General features: G+C 39.3%; 2 protein-coding genes across 4 annotated transcripts; one reads left to right on the forward strand and one right to left on the reverse strand.

The window, feature by feature from the left end:
* Positions 1-1,633: 1,633 nt before the first annotated feature.
* On the forward strand, positions 1,634-10,017 carry LOC105921024 (dnaJ homolog subfamily A member 3, mitochondrial). 3 transcript variants are annotated; one of them, XM_036137380.1, is made up of 12 exons: positions 1,634-1,908; positions 2,980-3,116; positions 3,246-3,329; positions 3,445-3,654; positions 5,334-5,486; positions 5,577-5,724; positions 5,929-5,993; positions 6,729-6,857; positions 7,040-7,155; positions 7,961-8,055; positions 9,068-9,199; positions 9,327-10,017. In XM_036137380.1, the coding sequence occupies exons 1-11, from the start codon at positions 1,671-1,673 to the stop codon at positions 9,184-9,186; spliced, it is 1,494 nt and encodes a 497-aa protein (XP_035993273.1). In that variant the 5' UTR covers positions 1,634-1,670; the 3' UTR covers positions 9,187-9,199; positions 9,327-10,017. The 3 variants fall into 3 exon arrangements, with proteins under 3 accessions (XP_035993273.1, XP_035993274.1, XP_035993275.1); XM_036137381.1 differs by having other exon boundaries at positions 9,071-9,199; XM_036137382.1 differs by having other exon boundaries at positions 1,634-1,878.
* Positions 10,018-10,180: 163 nt separating this feature from the next.
* tmem187 (transmembrane protein 187) lies at positions 10,181-11,415 on the reverse strand. Its single transcript, XM_012856702.3, has one exon. It carries the CDS (start codon positions 11,298-11,300, stop codon positions 10,515-10,517), a length of 786 nt encoding a protein of 261 aa, XP_012712156.2. The 5' UTR covers positions 11,301-11,415; the 3' UTR covers positions 10,181-10,514.
* Between the last annotated feature and the right edge of the window lie 6,461 nt (positions 11,416-17,876).

The raw sequence follows: 17,876 nt of genomic DNA on the forward strand, positions 1-17,876 counted from the left end.
CTTCATTTAAAGGGGTTTTCACTCCAAGTTTTGCACAAACATTCAGCATCCCAATCCCCAAAAGTTGTTGATTACGCCTCGCCAAGTAGGACGGATGAATGCAGTAATTCAGAGAGGGAGTTCAGCAATACAGTAGCTCAGTCTGTTGCCACAACAGTCAGATCATCTCCACAACAGAGAGGAGTGTGGAGTGTCACGCTGGACATGGTTTGACATTTGCTCCCTCTCGCTGATGATATGTGCTCTGCCCTGGAGTTATTTCACCAGCTGTGTGTTTCTGAATGCAAGATGCTCAGTTTCCACTGTCTGTGAGAGGACTTTCTTGTTGTCACATGGTTGTACACACACAAAAAGAACTTAGATAAAGAGTAAAAGAAAGCATGTGTTCTCCTTTCTTTTGATACTTCTGTGTGACATATTTATGGATGTCACAGTGGTTGTGGGGTAGTACGGTCCTCATCAGTGGGACATCTTGTGATTCTTCGACCACAATTCAAAAACTGCAGCCGCAGGGCCTTTCAAAATTATTGCTTCCCTGGGAGAACGTGTGTAAAAAAGTCTTTTAAATAGGTACTTTTTACAAAATCAGCAGTGCAAAATCATAGTGACGTCAATTCAACACTTCCTTTTAAACTGTCCAGACATTTTTCTTAGTTTTTGTCTGTCATACCAACCACCTGCTGCATGAAATGATAGCTTCCTTGTGATGTTAAGCATTGTGGAATACATCAGAGTTACATTTATCTTGTTTTTTCTTCTGTTGTAAAGCCAATATTATCACACTCACATCTACAGATTTTATTGTATTTATTTAAATTAAATGCATGGCTGCATCTATGTATGAAGCTACTCTCAGTGAATGTGTTTTTTCTTTCTCAACAGATGCTCTAAAGCCCTTTTGTTGAGCATTAGACTCTCTATGCTTGAATTAACACTTTTGTATTTAGTTCCTCTTTTGCTATATCAATCATATAATACATTTTTTTATTAAAAAGCAATCCTCAGTAACAACAGAAATTGTTTCAACATGAGATATACTTTTAAAAGCAGCATCACACTGTCGCTTAAATTATATTTAAATTATTGAATAATATATGAACATGGCTCTGCGCTGACATATTTCTAATGCACGCATTCCATCAGCCTTTGAGGAGTTTTGAACCTTCACACGAGCAAACACAAGAGCCACTTTGCTGCTGGATGCCATGCTGGATCCTAAGCCAGTAGTAATGCATCAAATCGCCTGTGAGTTCAACACTGCCCTCTAGTGCTTTTTAGAAGGCAGTGTTTTTTTCAAAGTAAGACCTTGCAAAAGTTCTACATTTACAACTTAATCGGACTTCTTCAGTTAACCGAAAATCAATTAGAATATATTTTACACAATTCACCGTGAACATAACAATAATTAAAATGTCCAAAAGTCCCAAACCTATGCAAACCAAGCCCACGTTTTAGCAAACAATGACTAGCCTTCATATCTGATTTGACGTTAAAAAAAGCTATTTTTCTAAATAATAAAACTCCGCAAATTTTAATGTGTGCTCATGAACAGGAAAAAAACAAAAATGGTTTATTGCTTACTGTTTATTTAGTTTTAAAAACGTCATTTCCGCTTTAAACCTGCCACGCATGCGCACTCCTGCAAACCAGCAGTCGTAGTGACAACAAAAATGGCGTGCTCCACTGGCCGGTTCACAACACGCCTGCTCGGAGCCTCGGTTCCTGCCGGTCCTTTCGGCGGCCGCCTCCTCCTCGTTGCTCCGTGCAGACATGGAGGAGTTCTCCGAGCGGCCGTCCGCCAGCCTCACCGGGGAGGGACAGCGGCCGGCCTGAGCTCCTGGGCTCCCCGTAACGTGCTGACATTGAGGGCACCGTCAGGTGAGAGGAGTTATCCAACGGGAAGCACACGTGAGTCTGACAGCAGCGCGTCTTTGGTTGTTCATAAAAGCTGCAGGTTGCTGTGATGCCCGGGTGTCTTGGCGTGAAAAAAATAAATAAAAAATAGCGATGCGGTGTTTAGCTGCGTTTCTATGGTGGGCTAACCTTGGTGCAGGGATGACGCAACCGCTGTTGAGAAAGTTTTGCGGACAGAAAACCCAAAAAGGGTCCCGCACCATCTCTGGTCGGGGTCGTCTAAACAGATTATAAAGAGATTTAATCTGGTAAAGCTAAATGTGATTTATAGTAGCCATCTATGCAGAGAAATCTAGCACCTCCCTTTTATTTTGAAACAATTCAGGTCTTTGTGGCTTGAGATCCACTGGGATACTGGAAAGCTGCTTTTTACGTGTCTGAAAATACCACTGTTTATGTTTCCATACTATTTTTATGGAACCATTTGCGTTGGCAGCACAGAGATGCTTGTAATAAACATAAAGCAATAAAAGCGGTGTGAAAAGTGCCTAAATTAATGTATAAACGATGGTTAGACTAATTTCTGCCATACTGTTGAAAGTGCATTATTGATTAAATTTTTCAGTTTTATTTATTCATTTTAAATAAAAACCAGTGTGTTTTCGGAAGTTGGTTTGACTTCTATTCCTGGGGTCAGGCTGGGCATTATATCTCCATGAAAAAAAAGAGAGATATAAAAAGAGACTGTATTGTTTAAATCGAGATGGGCTATGTTGTGTTTGAATTAAACTTTTATGTATTCCATTAGGTTATTTTTAAGCTCTTTCTCATATTTATCTACAGCTGTTGAGATAAAGCTTTGATCCATATATGCCTTTTTAGGATTACTTTATGGAAAGAAAATCATATGGATAAATACCGTATATATCGGCATTCAGCCTAAACTTGTGATATTACTTTTGGTCCATACTGCCCAGTCCTATCCTGATGGCAGTCACATCACTTTTTTAATACGGATTTGTGCTGGAATAAGAGCATGTGCTGTTTTCTTTAAATATACACCACAAAATAGCAAACATATAGAGAGCTTTCTAATATTCTAGTTCTTTTTTTTTTTTTCTACAGGGGCGACATGTCTGCATGGCAGCAGCTGTAACTCTTTCCACTCCAGCTGCCAACTCCCAAACAAGCAGGACTTCTACGAGATCCTGGGTGTCGCCCGCACCGCTTCGCAGAAAGAAATAAAGAAGGCTTACTATCAGGTCGAAGACGCATTTTGGACGTTTGTCCAACCCACAACTAACCTTTTATTGCTAAATCTACTGCATTTAAAAGTCTTTTTTGTTTCCCTCCATCACTTTACGTCTGACACGTTTAACCTTTTTTTCCAGTTGGCAAAAAAGTACCATCCAGACACAAACCCAGATGATCCGGAGGCAAAAGAGAAGTTTGCCAAGCTGGCTGAAGCCTACGAGGTAAATGAGTGTCATTTTTCCAGTTGTTTAGAAATGATGTTGTGGAACTTCAGTTATTCAGAGGGGAGCGGTCTGCACCACGTCGCTGCTCAGTTAATTCACCTGCTTCCTGTAGGTGCTGAGTGACGAGGTGAAGAGAAAGCAGTACGATACGTACGGAGCTGCAGGCTTTGACCCCAGCCGAACTGGGCCGGGCAGTCAGCAGTACTACAGGGCAGGGGGGGCCACCATAGACCCCGAGGAGCTCTTCAGGAAGATTTTCGGGGAGTTTGCTGGGGGCATGGGCTTTGGAGACATCAACAACATGTTTGACCAAAGGCCTGAGGTGAGTGAGGATCTGGAATCAAATGCCTGGATTCAGTGGCTCTCAAAAGTGTCCACACCCCTGTTAAAGGTGTGTGATGGTGACATAAAAAAAATGAGACCCATGATGCATTTATTTGAAACTTTTTCCAGCTTTTTAAATTTGGCACATATACCCTCCATGATTATTGGTAAGATTCTGTCAGCGCACAACATCTTGCCTTGGCATAGTCTTAAAGTTATTTTGTTTAAAGCGGTGTCACCAGGTCGAGCTTGACTTGGCAATATTTATCTTGTCTACATTGCAGAAGTCCTCCAAATCTATGTGAGGACATCTGTTGTCCACAGACGTCTTCAGGAGACCCCACAGGTTCTGCGTCTAGCTTAGTGTTGGACTTTCTAGCATCTGATGATTTTTTTTTTGGGTCTAAGCTGTCAGCCGCTCTGATCGCCTATATTTTTCTTTAGCAATTTTGGACAATCAGCCGGGTTTTGTAATGCCTCTTTTTAACTACATTTCCTCTAAATATTTATGATCATCTTCACGTTGTTCCATTGTTTATTAAATGCTGTTGAAATGCATTTTATACGCTTCTCTTGACTGATGAAAACAGTGAGATTGTTTCGATTCTTTACCTGTCTGGACACTACGGATGAACTTTAAAGGTGCACAGTCACGTTATTTCACTTCTTTTAATTTATGTGTCAGTAGCTCTCTGGTTGCATACAAAGGTTTTATGAAAGATTATCATGTCCTGCTGGCGTATTAGTTGTTATTTTGGTGTTTTATGCTTTGTTTTTGCTCAGAAGTTTTTTTTTTTTAATGGAAGTACGTACTGCCCATACACAGCAGGGGTTAAAACATGGAAGCAGCTAATGGCTATTAGCATCTCCCAGAAAAACGACGAAGAAAGGTCCAGTGGGAAAAAAGCACAAAAAAATGATTCCAAATGGGAAAAGACCGTAATGTTGCTGGGAATACAGTATGAATGTTGGTGTTCACTGAAGCGGACGCTAAAGCTGTCGATTGCTCAGATGTGACGCAGAGTTGATTGATGTGAGTGAATGTTCTGATATGAGGCTCTTAAAGTTGCTGTATATCAGTGTATTTAATTAATAACGGCTGGTCTTCGATCACATCGAGCTGCCGCTTTACTGCGAGGCATTGCAGAGGGTCAGGCTTGGTCCGGCATTATTTAATACTGCTTTATTAATTAAGCAAACCGGCATTATGATAGTTCTGCGATACTGTCGCTAGATGTTGCCACGTCTGTTTATATCTGGTTATCGCGCCTAGTGACAACGCACTATTGCCAGGATGGAGGCTTGGTGTATTTAACCTTATTTTATCATGAAACGGGTTTTGGTCTTTTTTTTTATAACCATATAATGTGAATATATATACAGTACCTTTTTAAAGGTACTGTGTATATATATCCTGTTGATTTAAACCCAAATTAAACCCAAAAAGAGTTGGGTTTAGTTTAAATTTACAGGATGTGTTATAAATAACTACTTTTTGAATCTATTTTTATCTTGATTCATTTTTGGTACATACCTTTTGGATCCACTGTATCTGTCTTTAAAGCCAAACTTACACACGAAAAGCCTTTTTTTTTTTTTGTAACATGTTTTGAAACATTAAATGTAGGAAATGTTTGAAAATATGTGCTTGACCGTGAATCCACTGTTCTTCTCCAGTATGTGATGGAGCTCACCTTTTCGGAGGCAGCGAAGGGTGCAAGTAAGCAGCTGAGTGTGAACCTCGACGAGAACTGTCCCAGATGTGCTGGGAGGGGCAACGAGCCGGGCACCCGGGTGTCTCAGTGTCACTACTGCAACGGAACCGGAATGGTTAGTTTTAGCCTACTGCGCCGTCCAGCGCCTCAGACTGGGCCGTCACTGAGGATTCAGAATATTTCCGTCTGTCACTCCACCCTGCAGGAGTCGATCAGCACCGGTCCTTTCATGATGCGCAGCACGTGTCGGCGGTGCGGTGGGAAAGGCAGCATCATAAACACACCCTGCGCTCTGTGTCGAGGATCGGGCCAAACCAAAAAGAAACAGACCGTGACGGTGCCGGTGCCTGCAGGTGGGTTTTCGCATTCTGAAGATCGGTAGATATAACATTTGAAAATATGGGGTTCGTGTTGTTGGCAACTGCTTCTAAAATCGGTAATCTCTGGAGATTCTTGGCCTGGTTGACATGATACAAGCTGCCTGCTGTTAAAGTGGCTTTCAGGTTGGCTCACGTTAATTTTGACGCCCTTCATGCTCATGTTTGTTTGTTTTTCAGGTGTGGAAAATGGTCAGACAGTCCGTATGGCAGTTGGGACAAAAGAAATCCTTATAACATTTAGGGTAAGCTATGGATGTTAAAGGGAGATCTAATCCTGCCATCATATATTTTTCCTTTAAAATATGTTGTATTAAATATTATTTAGATGCTATAAGAACCCAGGATTTGTACACCAATCTTTCCGGATTATTTCTGTTTTTGTTTTCTTTGATACCATCCACCCCCATCAGGTTGGTATCTTTTTGATTTAAAGAAGGCCATCTCACCATTGAGTGTTGGTAATATTAAAGCAGATCAATTTAGTATCAATGTAAATACATAAAGACACATAAAATAGTCTTAAACAACTGAGCAAAACAGCTAATGAAAAATAAAACAGATGTCATGTTTAAGTAGCAAATACTTGTATTGTTAAATTTCACTAATTTCTTCTCAGAAAGTGAGCCCTATTCCAAAGGGTTTTAAGGATTTAATTTGTGAGACGTCATTTATGAAAGGTTCTGCAGTTTTTATTGCACCTGTTGTATGTTTTAATCTGTCATTTTATTGGACATGCTTGATGACATTTAAAAATGTTCACGTAAAAAGGTTTAAAACTGGTTTCCTTCAGCTGTAGACTCTGCATGCCCATTAATATTATAGTGATGAACTGAAGCAGTGATGACGTATTAAGAGTTTAATGAACGATTTGCATAAAAACAGCATGGCGTATCAAAATCAGCCCTTAGCGATTACAGATCGGTAGACCTTATTCCTATTTGTATGTTTTATGGGTTTGATATGTTTCAAACTTACAGGTCCAGAAAAGCCCGGTATTTAGACGGAATGGAACCGACATCCACTCAGACGCTTTCATCTCTATAGCCCAGGCCATCCTTGGAGGCACAGCCACAACACAGGGCCTGTATGATACCATCAGTATAGTGGTGAGTAAACGACAGCGCCGGATCTCACAGATGGCTTTTTAGAAACTATCAGTTTCATCTACTCGTAGATTTTTGGATTCTTTCACATACTGGATATTTATGTGCCAGTTAAATTGTCTTTGATTTTACTTTTTAATAAATGCTTCAATGCTCTGATCTCTCACATTTCATCGCTTTCTCAGATCCCTTCAGGGTGTCAGGCCGATCAGGTGATCCGGTTACAGGGGAAAGGCATTCGGAGGATGAACAGCTACGGTTATGGAGATCATTATGTTCATATCAAGATTAAAGTGCCTATGTAAGACCCACACATGTTTTTTTTTTTTTTTACCCCCTGTTTAGTATTGTCCTGGTCCTGGAATTGCTTTTTCAAGCAAACATAATCAGGCAGCGGTTTTTGAATTTGAGGAAAAATGTAATTGAAACTTTGCCGTCTTTAAATTCATACGGTTAAGCCTAAAATTATTAATACATTTGGCAGATTTAGGCTTAAATTAATCGTTTAATTTTACCAAGATGTTTCTTGTGAGTGGAAATAATTGTAACATTTTGAGGCCTTTTTTGGAGTCTTGACTTGAATCTGATAGAGAATATGTGAAAGGAGCTTAAAGAGAGTGATGGAAAGGATGCCTTTAAATCTCAAAACTTGGAGCTCATTATCAAAGATAAATCATTAAAATAGCAGTGGAAACATGCATGAAGCAGATTATTGAGAAGAGGAAATATAATTTGTCCACATGCCATTTATTTATTTTTTATTATCTTTTGAGTCACATTTCACATCAGGAAGAAGCTTCTTGGTTGAAGTCTAAATCTGCCAGGGTATGAATACTTTAGATATTAACTGTTCAAGTATATATGTTTTACGGTTAATCACAAATTCCCCATGTTCAAATGTTTCCAGAATAAATATATACAAATGATCTACAAGAACTTTGGAATGATTAAATTCAGTACTAAGATAAAATATTGAATCATTATTGTCTGTAAAGAATGAAAAATAAATTTGTCACTAACACCCAGTTCTTGTTTAAAGACATCATGCTGTGAATTTAATTCATGTAGCGTATACGGTCTCCTTATATGGTCTTGTTTCACTCCAGGAAGTTGACCCGAAGGCAGCGTTCTCTGTTGCTCAGCTATGCAGAGGAGGAGACGGACGTTCAGGGGTCTGTCAACGGTGTCAACCCTTCAGCAGGTCAGGATGACGGTTCTGAACCATCTTTCTAGATACAGCTGCATCATGGCAACTCAAACCTAAAATCACTTTTATCTGATTAATAGAGGTGAATTCAAATATCCAATTACGTAGTCTATTGCAGAATCGTCACGCCCCCTTTGGTGGAACGTAGTATTATTTGAGGGGGAATCATCTGGGGTGTTACATGCAATAAAAGCTTTAGATAAGCAAGCCACTGGATTTTCTGAGTGTTAGGTGCTTGGATGTCATGACAGACTAGTTCAACAATAATATGCCTCTTTGTGCTGATTTTCCCTATTACCATTTAAAACATTAAAATAATGGGCCAAAGTCTGTCATTTCGGCCTGCCCAATGAAGATCCCTTTCCATTAGCAGCCACGTCTGGTAATAGTTTGTCTTGTCTGGCACAATATTCAAACACCTAAAATTTACACAACACACCTGTTTGATAGTTTTAGCAGGTATGGTAATTTAGGAGAAGGAGATCTCCATTTATTGGCTTGCCCTTGCTGAAAATTTTATAAAACTATGTGTAAAGACAAAAAGGTGTAGTGGAGAAGCCGAGCTTTGTGCGTCTGTGCCATTCCAAAATGTTTTGTGTTTTTTTTTTTTTCACTCTAAACCAAAGGAAATATCTTTTTTTTAATGTTCTATTTTCTATCTACATTTTATTCCTACTTGCTTTTATTCTGTTTTATTTTGCTATATTTTAATCATGTAAAGCACTTTGCATTGTCTTTGTACTGAATTGTGCTATATAAATAAATTTGCCTTGCCTTACTAACCAGTAATGTATGACAATGAACGAACTGACCTAATTTGGCTGTTTGTTTGTTTTTAGATTTATTTAAGTTTAAGTTTGGCTGTTTTTTATTTATTTATTTTTTCATATCATTTAAATATTAAAGTAAAGTCGTTGATCCAAATCAAGATTTACTGTGTCTGCATAAGATGTGTCATCTCTGTGTTGACTGTTCTCTCACCTCTTAAAATACCTTCTTTATCCAGGAGGGGGCAGCAGCACCTCAAGCTCCAGCACAAAGTCGACTTCATCTGAGGAGGAGACGCAGGAAAAACAGAAGGAGGAAGGAGGTTTCTTTTCCAGACTAAAGAAAATGTTTAGCTAACACTCAATGCCAGGTCAGACATTTTACCTCCTAATTCCTCTCCTGACAGATGATTGATGTCAAGAGTATTATTCTATCTAACATTAGCGACACAGATTTAAGTCTGCTTTATTCTTATGTTGTGCTTTCTAAATTTGCAGCAATAGAAGAAAGGAAATCTACATCTGTCGACTGGACCTCCATGTCACCTTCTGGGAGAATTATGCAAAGGAAGAGCTAGCCATTGTGGCTTTTGTTGTTGAGGATCCACATACTGTTATATTTAATGTAGAGGTTTATTCACACAACCATTCACCCATCACTACAGACTGAAGGTCGCTGAGGAACTCCAGGTCTGCTCAAAGAAACTGTTGTGCTATGAGTTTTCTCTATGAAGCAGTTGGATATTTGGATATAGTCTATTACAACCATCTAAATCTCAGCAAGCAAAGGCAATAACAACTGATGGAATCTGGAATAAGAATAAACCATATATGTGGGAAGCATATTAAAACCTGACCTTTTCATTTATTTCTGTGGCAAGTTTTATGTTCTAAGGTAGCCATGATTAGATACAATTAAATTATTAAGTACAAAACATCTATATTTAGGTCTGAAGCAACATTCAATCCACAGAAGGCTTTTACATGTATAGAAAATGTTAAAAATGTGGAGGTTTGATAAATATGTGGCAGAAGACTGTTTTATATGCAAAGTACAACCCTCGACTGGTCAGAGCGTCTTTTCTTGTCTTTGTGTCAAATCTCGTCACTTTTCCACAAAAGCCAGATTTGTGGACTGCTTTTAATAAAAGTTGTTCGTTCCAACAGATTCTTCTGTCTGAGCTGCTAATCTCTGTCGCTCTGTTATTTACATCTTTAGCTGCTTGTCCAGGTTTGCAGGTGTGTTGCACGCTTAATTATTTGTACGGACACAAAACTTTAAATTACTATTTGATTATTATTTACTATGTAAACTAATAATACATTTAAAGAATAGCCTCTTACACAGTGACAATTTCACATTAAAACTTTATTAGAATTAAGGATCTCCTCAGATTAATGAAATTAGCCAGATGTGGGTTTTACAGGTATACTAAGTTTTGACACCACTTGAGATATTTACATTTATACATCATGTTTTTGCAGAAATATGACCCAAAGCAGAATTTGGCTGGCATGTGTGAACCTAAGCTAGATGCACCAGAATGGATGGCTTATTTAGTCTTTACCATGTTTAGATTCCAGCTACATTTGCTAGCTGTTGATCTGTGTACTCTATGATTACAAATTGATCTACTGGAATCGCTGAGCTGCTGTAGATCCTCTGAAACACATCCGTTGTCCTGATCACTCCTGCTTTGCCGCAGGTTTGTTCTGGGCCTCGTCTGTTAATGCAGTCAGGAAGCAAAAGCTGTAGTGGAACTGCAGCACGTCGCACACTTTGGACCAGAAGTGTCCAGTGAGTCTCTGGAAGATCCAGTGCCGAGCGAGCCAGTGATCCAGCAGCTTCAGCGCCACGAATCCCGCACAGGACAGCGCAGCCAGCAGGAGGTACCCCGCTGTGCGGCTGTCCCCGCGCCTCAGCTGCACGCGGACACCTCTGTACAGCGCCAGCGCCACGTGACACCCCAAAGCCACCTCAAAGCCTCGTTCGTGCGCGAGCGCCAGGCCGTAACTGGCGACGGAGCACAGTTCGAGTATTGCCGCGTGCGACGCGCGCCACTTCCCCGGTGCGCTTTCTATGAAGTCAATCCAGACAGGAACCCACGCGAAGATCGGCAAGGTGAACCATTGGTCTAGCACGGCGGGGGCGCGCCCCAGTGTTGCCAGGCGCGTCCACTGTACCGGTGCGTAAAAGACAGCCATGAGAGCGAAGACCTCCCTCATGTAGCAGCTTTGCTTCGTTTCCTTAACGCCTCTGTGCCAGAGCAGCCAGTACAGTCCCATGAAGATATAGGCCAAATTAACCAGACAGTTAAATGGCATTGCCAAGAACGCAGGCATGTTTTCGTCTCTTTTTTCTGCGTAATGGTCGTAAGTCAAGTCCACTTCCACGTCACTGAACATGTTAGTGTTCGACAAAGCAACGCAGAATATGAAAACCACTGTAACATGAAGCAGAGCCGACCTCATTCTGCTGATAGACACTTTTTTTATACCCGACTAGAACGAAAAAGCACGCAGAGTTAATGGTGTTTGTGGTGGCGCGTTTAGTAGCAAGCAAGACCAAACGTCAGTGCGTTGTTTATTTCCGGGTTTCAAAATCACGTGTTTTTGATGGAGGTTTTAGATTGGCTGCCTTCGCACTCGTGCTGCCCTACCCCCTTTTCTCCGCCACAGGGATTTGTTGAGTCAGCAAACAAATGATTAATTCAGTCATTTGTCTCTTATTTATACAAAATCCGAGAGAAAAGAGTGCCTACTGGTTAAAAAAAAACATGATAAAAAAACATCATGATATAAACTTTATTATTTAACAACTTTTTTAATGAGCATACAGTATAAACCAATTCTCCAAAGAATTTCATTAAAAAAATAATTCATGTTATTTTAACAGTCCAAACGTCCCTCTTTAGTAAAATGATTGGTTGCAGTAATAATGTGTAGCTCACTCTGATTGGCTACAACCATATTTAGAAAACCGGTCAAGTGGTGCACTCTGATTAGGAATTACGTAGAAAGACAAACCTACATAGAAAGACAACCTATTTTATGATCTCACCATTTTTGAGCAAAGAGACAATGCTGACTGGCTCAGAGCAGGTCCTTTGGTATTCAATTTAGACATTAACACAAATTCATCAGTGCACAACTGATCATATCATATCCCCAAAACCTCAGAAAAATGAAATTGGTTGTCATGGCCTCCTTAAAGAAATGCAATGCTTTACCAGAGTTCAATGGAGAAAGATTTGATATAAGACAAAAATGGGGGAAAATTAAAAGCATTCAAGAGCAAAAACTCACAAACGTAAAATTAGATGAAAAGGTTTATGAAATGTGAAAGAATGTTTATTTTTAAGATATTCAGATATATCGAGTATGACTGGAATACAAACACGTGCTCATACAATAAACAAGTGATTATTTTGTTTTGAATACATTTAGTATACTTATCTGTTAGACATTTTCCCTATTCTACCAATTTAGGAGAATTTGAGAATTTAGAAATACTCCAATCAAGCACGATGACCCATCAAAGCTTGGACTCCTAGTCTAGGCCTCTGACGGTCTCACATCAGGAATGTGATTTAGGAATCCAAAATCAATATCTCAAGCTTGTTGTGCACTTCAAAACCTTTGTTGAACCATTGTTGTTTTTTGGCAATTAATCTGCCGAGCAAGGCCACAGCCATTGAAGACTACTGATTTTGTAGAAAATGTGAACATGGTCCCACACAATGCTAGGTGATACTTGTTAAAGTAACATCACCACAGAAGGCAGGACGTAATATTTCCCAGCAGAACATTGGTCAAAGTACCACACTGCCTCCACAGTCTTGCTTTCCTCCCCTGGTTTCGCTATTCCCCCATGTAAGCAAAGCCACACGCACAGAGCCATCAAGACGATGTAAAAGAAAATACTGAATATGTCGCATCAGATGAAGTCACTATTTATCATTGTTGTCGGATACTATCCAAACATGCAGTAGCTTGCCTGTCTGATGGAGCCACTCTTTGTTCCTCATGTGCATGAAGGAGCCATGATGCCAGTTCACCACTGTTCCTTCCTGAGACGAGTTTTGACATCAACTCATCACTGCATGCGCATGATACCCCAAGAGAGCTGCAGTCTTGCCATTGCTAAATGGCCCGTGTAAAACCCAGTCACATCCCTATGCTTGTCATTTTGTCTGCTTCTAACACATCAGCTTTGGGGACAAACTGGGTACTTGCTGTCTCATATTTCCCGCCCATTAACAGGAGCAATGAGTAAGTGATTATTAGTGTCCGCACTTCACCTGTTAGTAGCCATAATGTTGTGCCCGATAGGGAATATATTAACTGAATAAAGCATGAGGAGTAAAAGAAAAGCCAAAAAATGTACGTTGTAATACTAGGATGTGTCAACAGGTGGCAGCAGTTAGTCAGCTATCGCTTGACTTAATTAATTACTGCAGCAACGCTGACCAATTTGCTGACACAAACAAGCTGAAGCTCTCTGTTTTATGTGTTTAACCAACCACTTGGTTACCGCGCACAGCCTGACCACAGCTTGAGCTTTATGAAAACATTTAGGCAACGTTGATTCGTTTATGCACACAGTAAAAATACAGTATTGAAGCTATCATTTCGCACTTTACTCCAGTGGATGTTTCAGTAAAATACACTTTCAATCACTTGATGATATTTTTCTTCCAGACACATTCCTTACCTTATCAAGATAGAACAAGACACGCATATTGGAATAAAATACAACCTTTTGTCATGAAGCAACTACGAAAAAGGTTTGTACATTGAGAACATTTTAATTTTGCAATAGTTTATACAATGTGGTGCTACAATATATCAAATGTCACTGAATGCTGAAGAAATCAACTGTTTAGTAGCATTGGCATCACTCACTAACCTAATGACATTCCTCATTTCTAAAGTTTGTTTGAGGCGTTCTCAAAAAACAAACTTAAATCTGTTGACGTTTAAATCAAATAGACCTGCGAAAGAGTTTCTGGAAGCAGCTGAGCCATTATGAGTCATAACGGCTGAACAATGTGGCTTTGACTACACAAGTGCAGAAATAAACATTGAGATGAACTTCTATGTATTGTTCATATTTGATAGATATCTGAGCGTACCAACACATGACTTGCTGCAAGCAAGAAACACTCCAGCTGTGTCACATGACGACAAGCTGACATGTGGTGTTAATCATGATTGAATTTCGCTTTGCTCCTTTTGTAAATCAGAGACGGTTTATTTTTCCAATCAGCATCTTAAATCTTGTCGGCCAGTCAAAGTTCTCCACCCAAAGAGCTTAAGCAGACGCACATGTGGAAGCCGAGTAGCCAGTGTGTCAAAAGCTCAGACACTTTAAATGCTTTGGAAAGCTCTCTGTCGTACTCTCTGAACCACACAACACAGAGAGGCCAATGGTAGATATTTTCTCTGTCAGTACATGGTCAAAAGTAAAAATCCAGTTAAAGCTAAGGAAAACAACAATGATGACTCCTAATGACCTCACTTCAGACAGTAAATTAGCAGTTCAAGTAGAGCTGCTCGTATGTCCTTTCCTTATAAGGACTTTAAGATGGTGCACTCTACCACTATTCCCAGTTACTATGATGTCATAATTGCCATGAATCAATCTTGCTTACTGTTTGCAGTATATCATAATGAATGTCTTACTACACACTGTGGTATTTTCTCGATCCTTTGTATTTTTTTATTGAGTAAAAATCTGGCTGTTTTAGTACTGCACAGTTATTTTCCCTCTGACCTCTGGTTTCAAGAAAAAGTAGATAAAATGGAGATTTGAGAGATTATTATTATTATTATTATTATTATTATTATTATTACATGAATAAAAATCTCATAATGCTGAAATCTAAAAGTTATTTAGCGCAATAGTTTAGTTAAATGTCAGGTTCATTTAAAGTTGAAATGTACTCTAGAATAACATTTAGAAATGTAAACATAATTTTTTTTTGAAAATGTAAAAAATATTATATAATCATTCAGAAGATTTAGTCATATTTGACTTCAGTTATCCCCCCCAATGAATTCGTATCAATTTCTCATCGGTTTGGTTTTCAGTCATGTAGTTTTCAGAATGCAATGCAATGTATCTTCTCGTATATATATATATATATTTGTGTTGTGAATTTAACCAGTGCTATAATATGATAGATAAAATACAATGAAAGCATGACATGCAATCCAACTTTTCAATTATCACTGACTGGGTGAATTTAGGAATTTTGCTGGCCTTTTTTTTCCTTTAGAAATTATTTTACTTTAGAAACAACTATTTCAACAAAATGATATAAATACTAATGCTATAAGCAAATCCGTCAAAATGTAGTTTTTCTTGTTTTTTTTAATCACCTATCTACATCTAGAACCTCAGTTCTAGAAGTGAGCGACTGTGGCGCAAGAGTTTGAGAGATTATCCTATAGCTGGCGGGTTGCTAGTTTGATCCCCTGCTTTGAGCCGTGGTGTCCTTGGCCATTGCCTGCTAGCGGTGGTCAGAGGGCCTCACTTCTATCAGTCTGCCACAGGGCTGTGGGTATTAACAGCTCACCATCGTCAGGGTTTGTGTAAAGCGGTTTGGGGTGGTCGTACTTGATAAAGCACCATACAAGCCATTTATCATTTAGATTATAAATAGGAAATTCAGGTTCACCAGCGCCAAAGTGACAGATTCACAGATTATAAATAAATAAATAAATAATAAAAGCCGCATTTATGAATAAAGTAAAGATCATTTTGCATGAAAAGAAAAAAAATGCAGTTATTAAAGATGGCCTACTCAGATTATTTTAAAATGTGCATTTTTATTTTTATTTCTTATTTAACCTCCAAGATTTGATTTTCAAGAGAGACCTGTTTGATACAATAAAACAGCAAGAAAAGAAAAGAAAAACAGTTTACAAACAAATCTCAAGAGTTGTGGGGACATTGTCATGATAGAAAAAAGCTCAACAAATTATTGGACAATCCCAATTTATCTTATCACCATAAATAGTGTCACAAGTTTAAGTTTACTTACTATTATGAAGTTGTAGGAACCAGGTTGGAGGCTGCATTTTTAGGATTGTATGGTGGCTCATCGTCCTTCATTTACCCCTAATATTGATATCCATTTCAGCATTTTCTGAATTAGTATATTTCCTTTTTACATATTTTCAAAATTACATTCATTTTATATTAAATATATATTCCATTAGGACACAAAGACAGTAGTGTTGAATTTAGTTTTGTTAGGTAGCTTAATTCTTATGCTTTTTCTTTTTCTTTTCAGCTTCCAGTATTCAATCAAGTAGATCAGCCCTCTGAGTGGGGAACAAGTCCATGACCTTTTTGAACATTATGTAGAAGAGTTCTGCTAAGCAAGGCCAAAAGTTAAGTATTCACTAAGCAGCATGGTTTTCAAATTCACATACTTTAAACACGGAAAAAGAAAATGGAAGAAAAAGAACTAAACCCTTTGCAAAATCAGAAAGAGGATGATTTTTTTTCCAAGACTGCAAGACTGCACCAAAGTCAATAAAAGCCAATTAAACTCTGGCCAGAGCAAGAAACTTAAAGACCTCATTTAACCTTGTCTTGCAATTAATGCCAAAAGTTTAACAACCTTTCAGCTATACAAACAACAAAAAGGCTCCTGTCTGCCAATCAAGTGTAACTGACGTGTGGTTGCTGGGAGTAACTGGGAAACCTAAAATGGCATCATGGGGAGGTCTAATTGATTTTTTTTCTCTCGAGCCATGCAAGAAAAGGAACCTCACATCTTCTCACGGGTCAATACAAAAGGTTAAAAACAGTGTGCATCATGTAATTGGACTTGTAGGGTACTCCCGTGCCACTATTGCAGGCTCATAGATAATTATTTTTGGGAATTTGAACACAGAAAAAGAAAAGGAATGAGTGCACAATATAGCTGGCAATTTATGACAGGAAGCGCTGTCCGCATTTATGCCAATAGATGTTTAGGATGGACTGACAATGTCTGACATTTTAGGGGCCGCCGGGCTTAAAAGCAACATATTCTAACAGCAAGTCTATTTTACCATGGCTGTTGCTTAGCTGCTATTTTGACGGATAAGTGGATTTTGTTTTTTTGTGGAGAGCATTAAGTTGTTTTTTTTACTTCCTCAGTAGCCCTCCTTGTATTTTAATGAAGACCTTTGACATTGAAAGCATAAAAGTTTGGAGTCAATCTGGTACAAAGGAAACGGCAGGTGATCAGGGTGGGATTTAGGAGACAGTGGCCCCCTGAGCCAGAGTGGCTTTTGGTGTCTCACAACTTTTTTGTCCCCTTTTTTTAATGCTTGCTAGTTAACTGAAACACCACTAGTTTTTTTATCTACATTTTATTCCTACTTGCTTTTATTCTGTTTTATTCTGCTATATTTTAATCATGTAAAGTACTTTGCATTGTCTATGTACTGAATTGTGCTATATAAATAAATTTGCCTTGCCTTGCAAATTACATGTATAATAAATTAGGTACACATTGGTTTTAAGGCTTATAACCTTTGTCCACAGTCTTCCGAAACTGGAACTGTATTTGTCCCTTCAAAAACCATTCCCGGCAGTAAGCCGGACTCGTTTCCAGTGAGAGTTGGACTCCGCCAAGGTTGCCCTTTGTCACCGATTCTGTTCATAACTTTTATGGACAGAATTTCTAGGCGCAGCCAAGGTGTTGAGGGGATCTGTTTTGGTGGCCTTAGGATTGCGTCTCTGCTATTTGCGGATGACGTGGTCCAAGTGGCTTCATCATGGCGTGATCTACAGCTCTCGCTGGTGCGGTTCGCAGCCGAGTGCGAAGTGGCCGGGATGACAATCAGTGCCTCCAAATCCGAGACCATGGTCTTGAACCGGAAAAGGGTAGAGTGCCTTCTCCGGGTTCGGGAGGATGTGCTGCCCCTAGTGGAGGAGTCCAAGTATCTTGGGGAGTCATCAGGGGAGGACTCAGAGAAGAGCCGCTGCTCCTCCACGTCGAGAGGAGCCAGTTGAGGTGGCTCGGGCATCTGGTTAGGATGCCT

This window comes from Fundulus heteroclitus, chromosome 5, assembly GCF_011125445.2.
Source record: "Fundulus heteroclitus isolate FHET01 chromosome 5, MU-UCD_Fhet_4.1, whole genome shotgun sequence".
Classification (NCBI taxonomy): Eukaryota; Metazoa; Chordata; class Actinopteri; order Cyprinodontiformes; family Fundulidae; genus Fundulus; species Fundulus heteroclitus.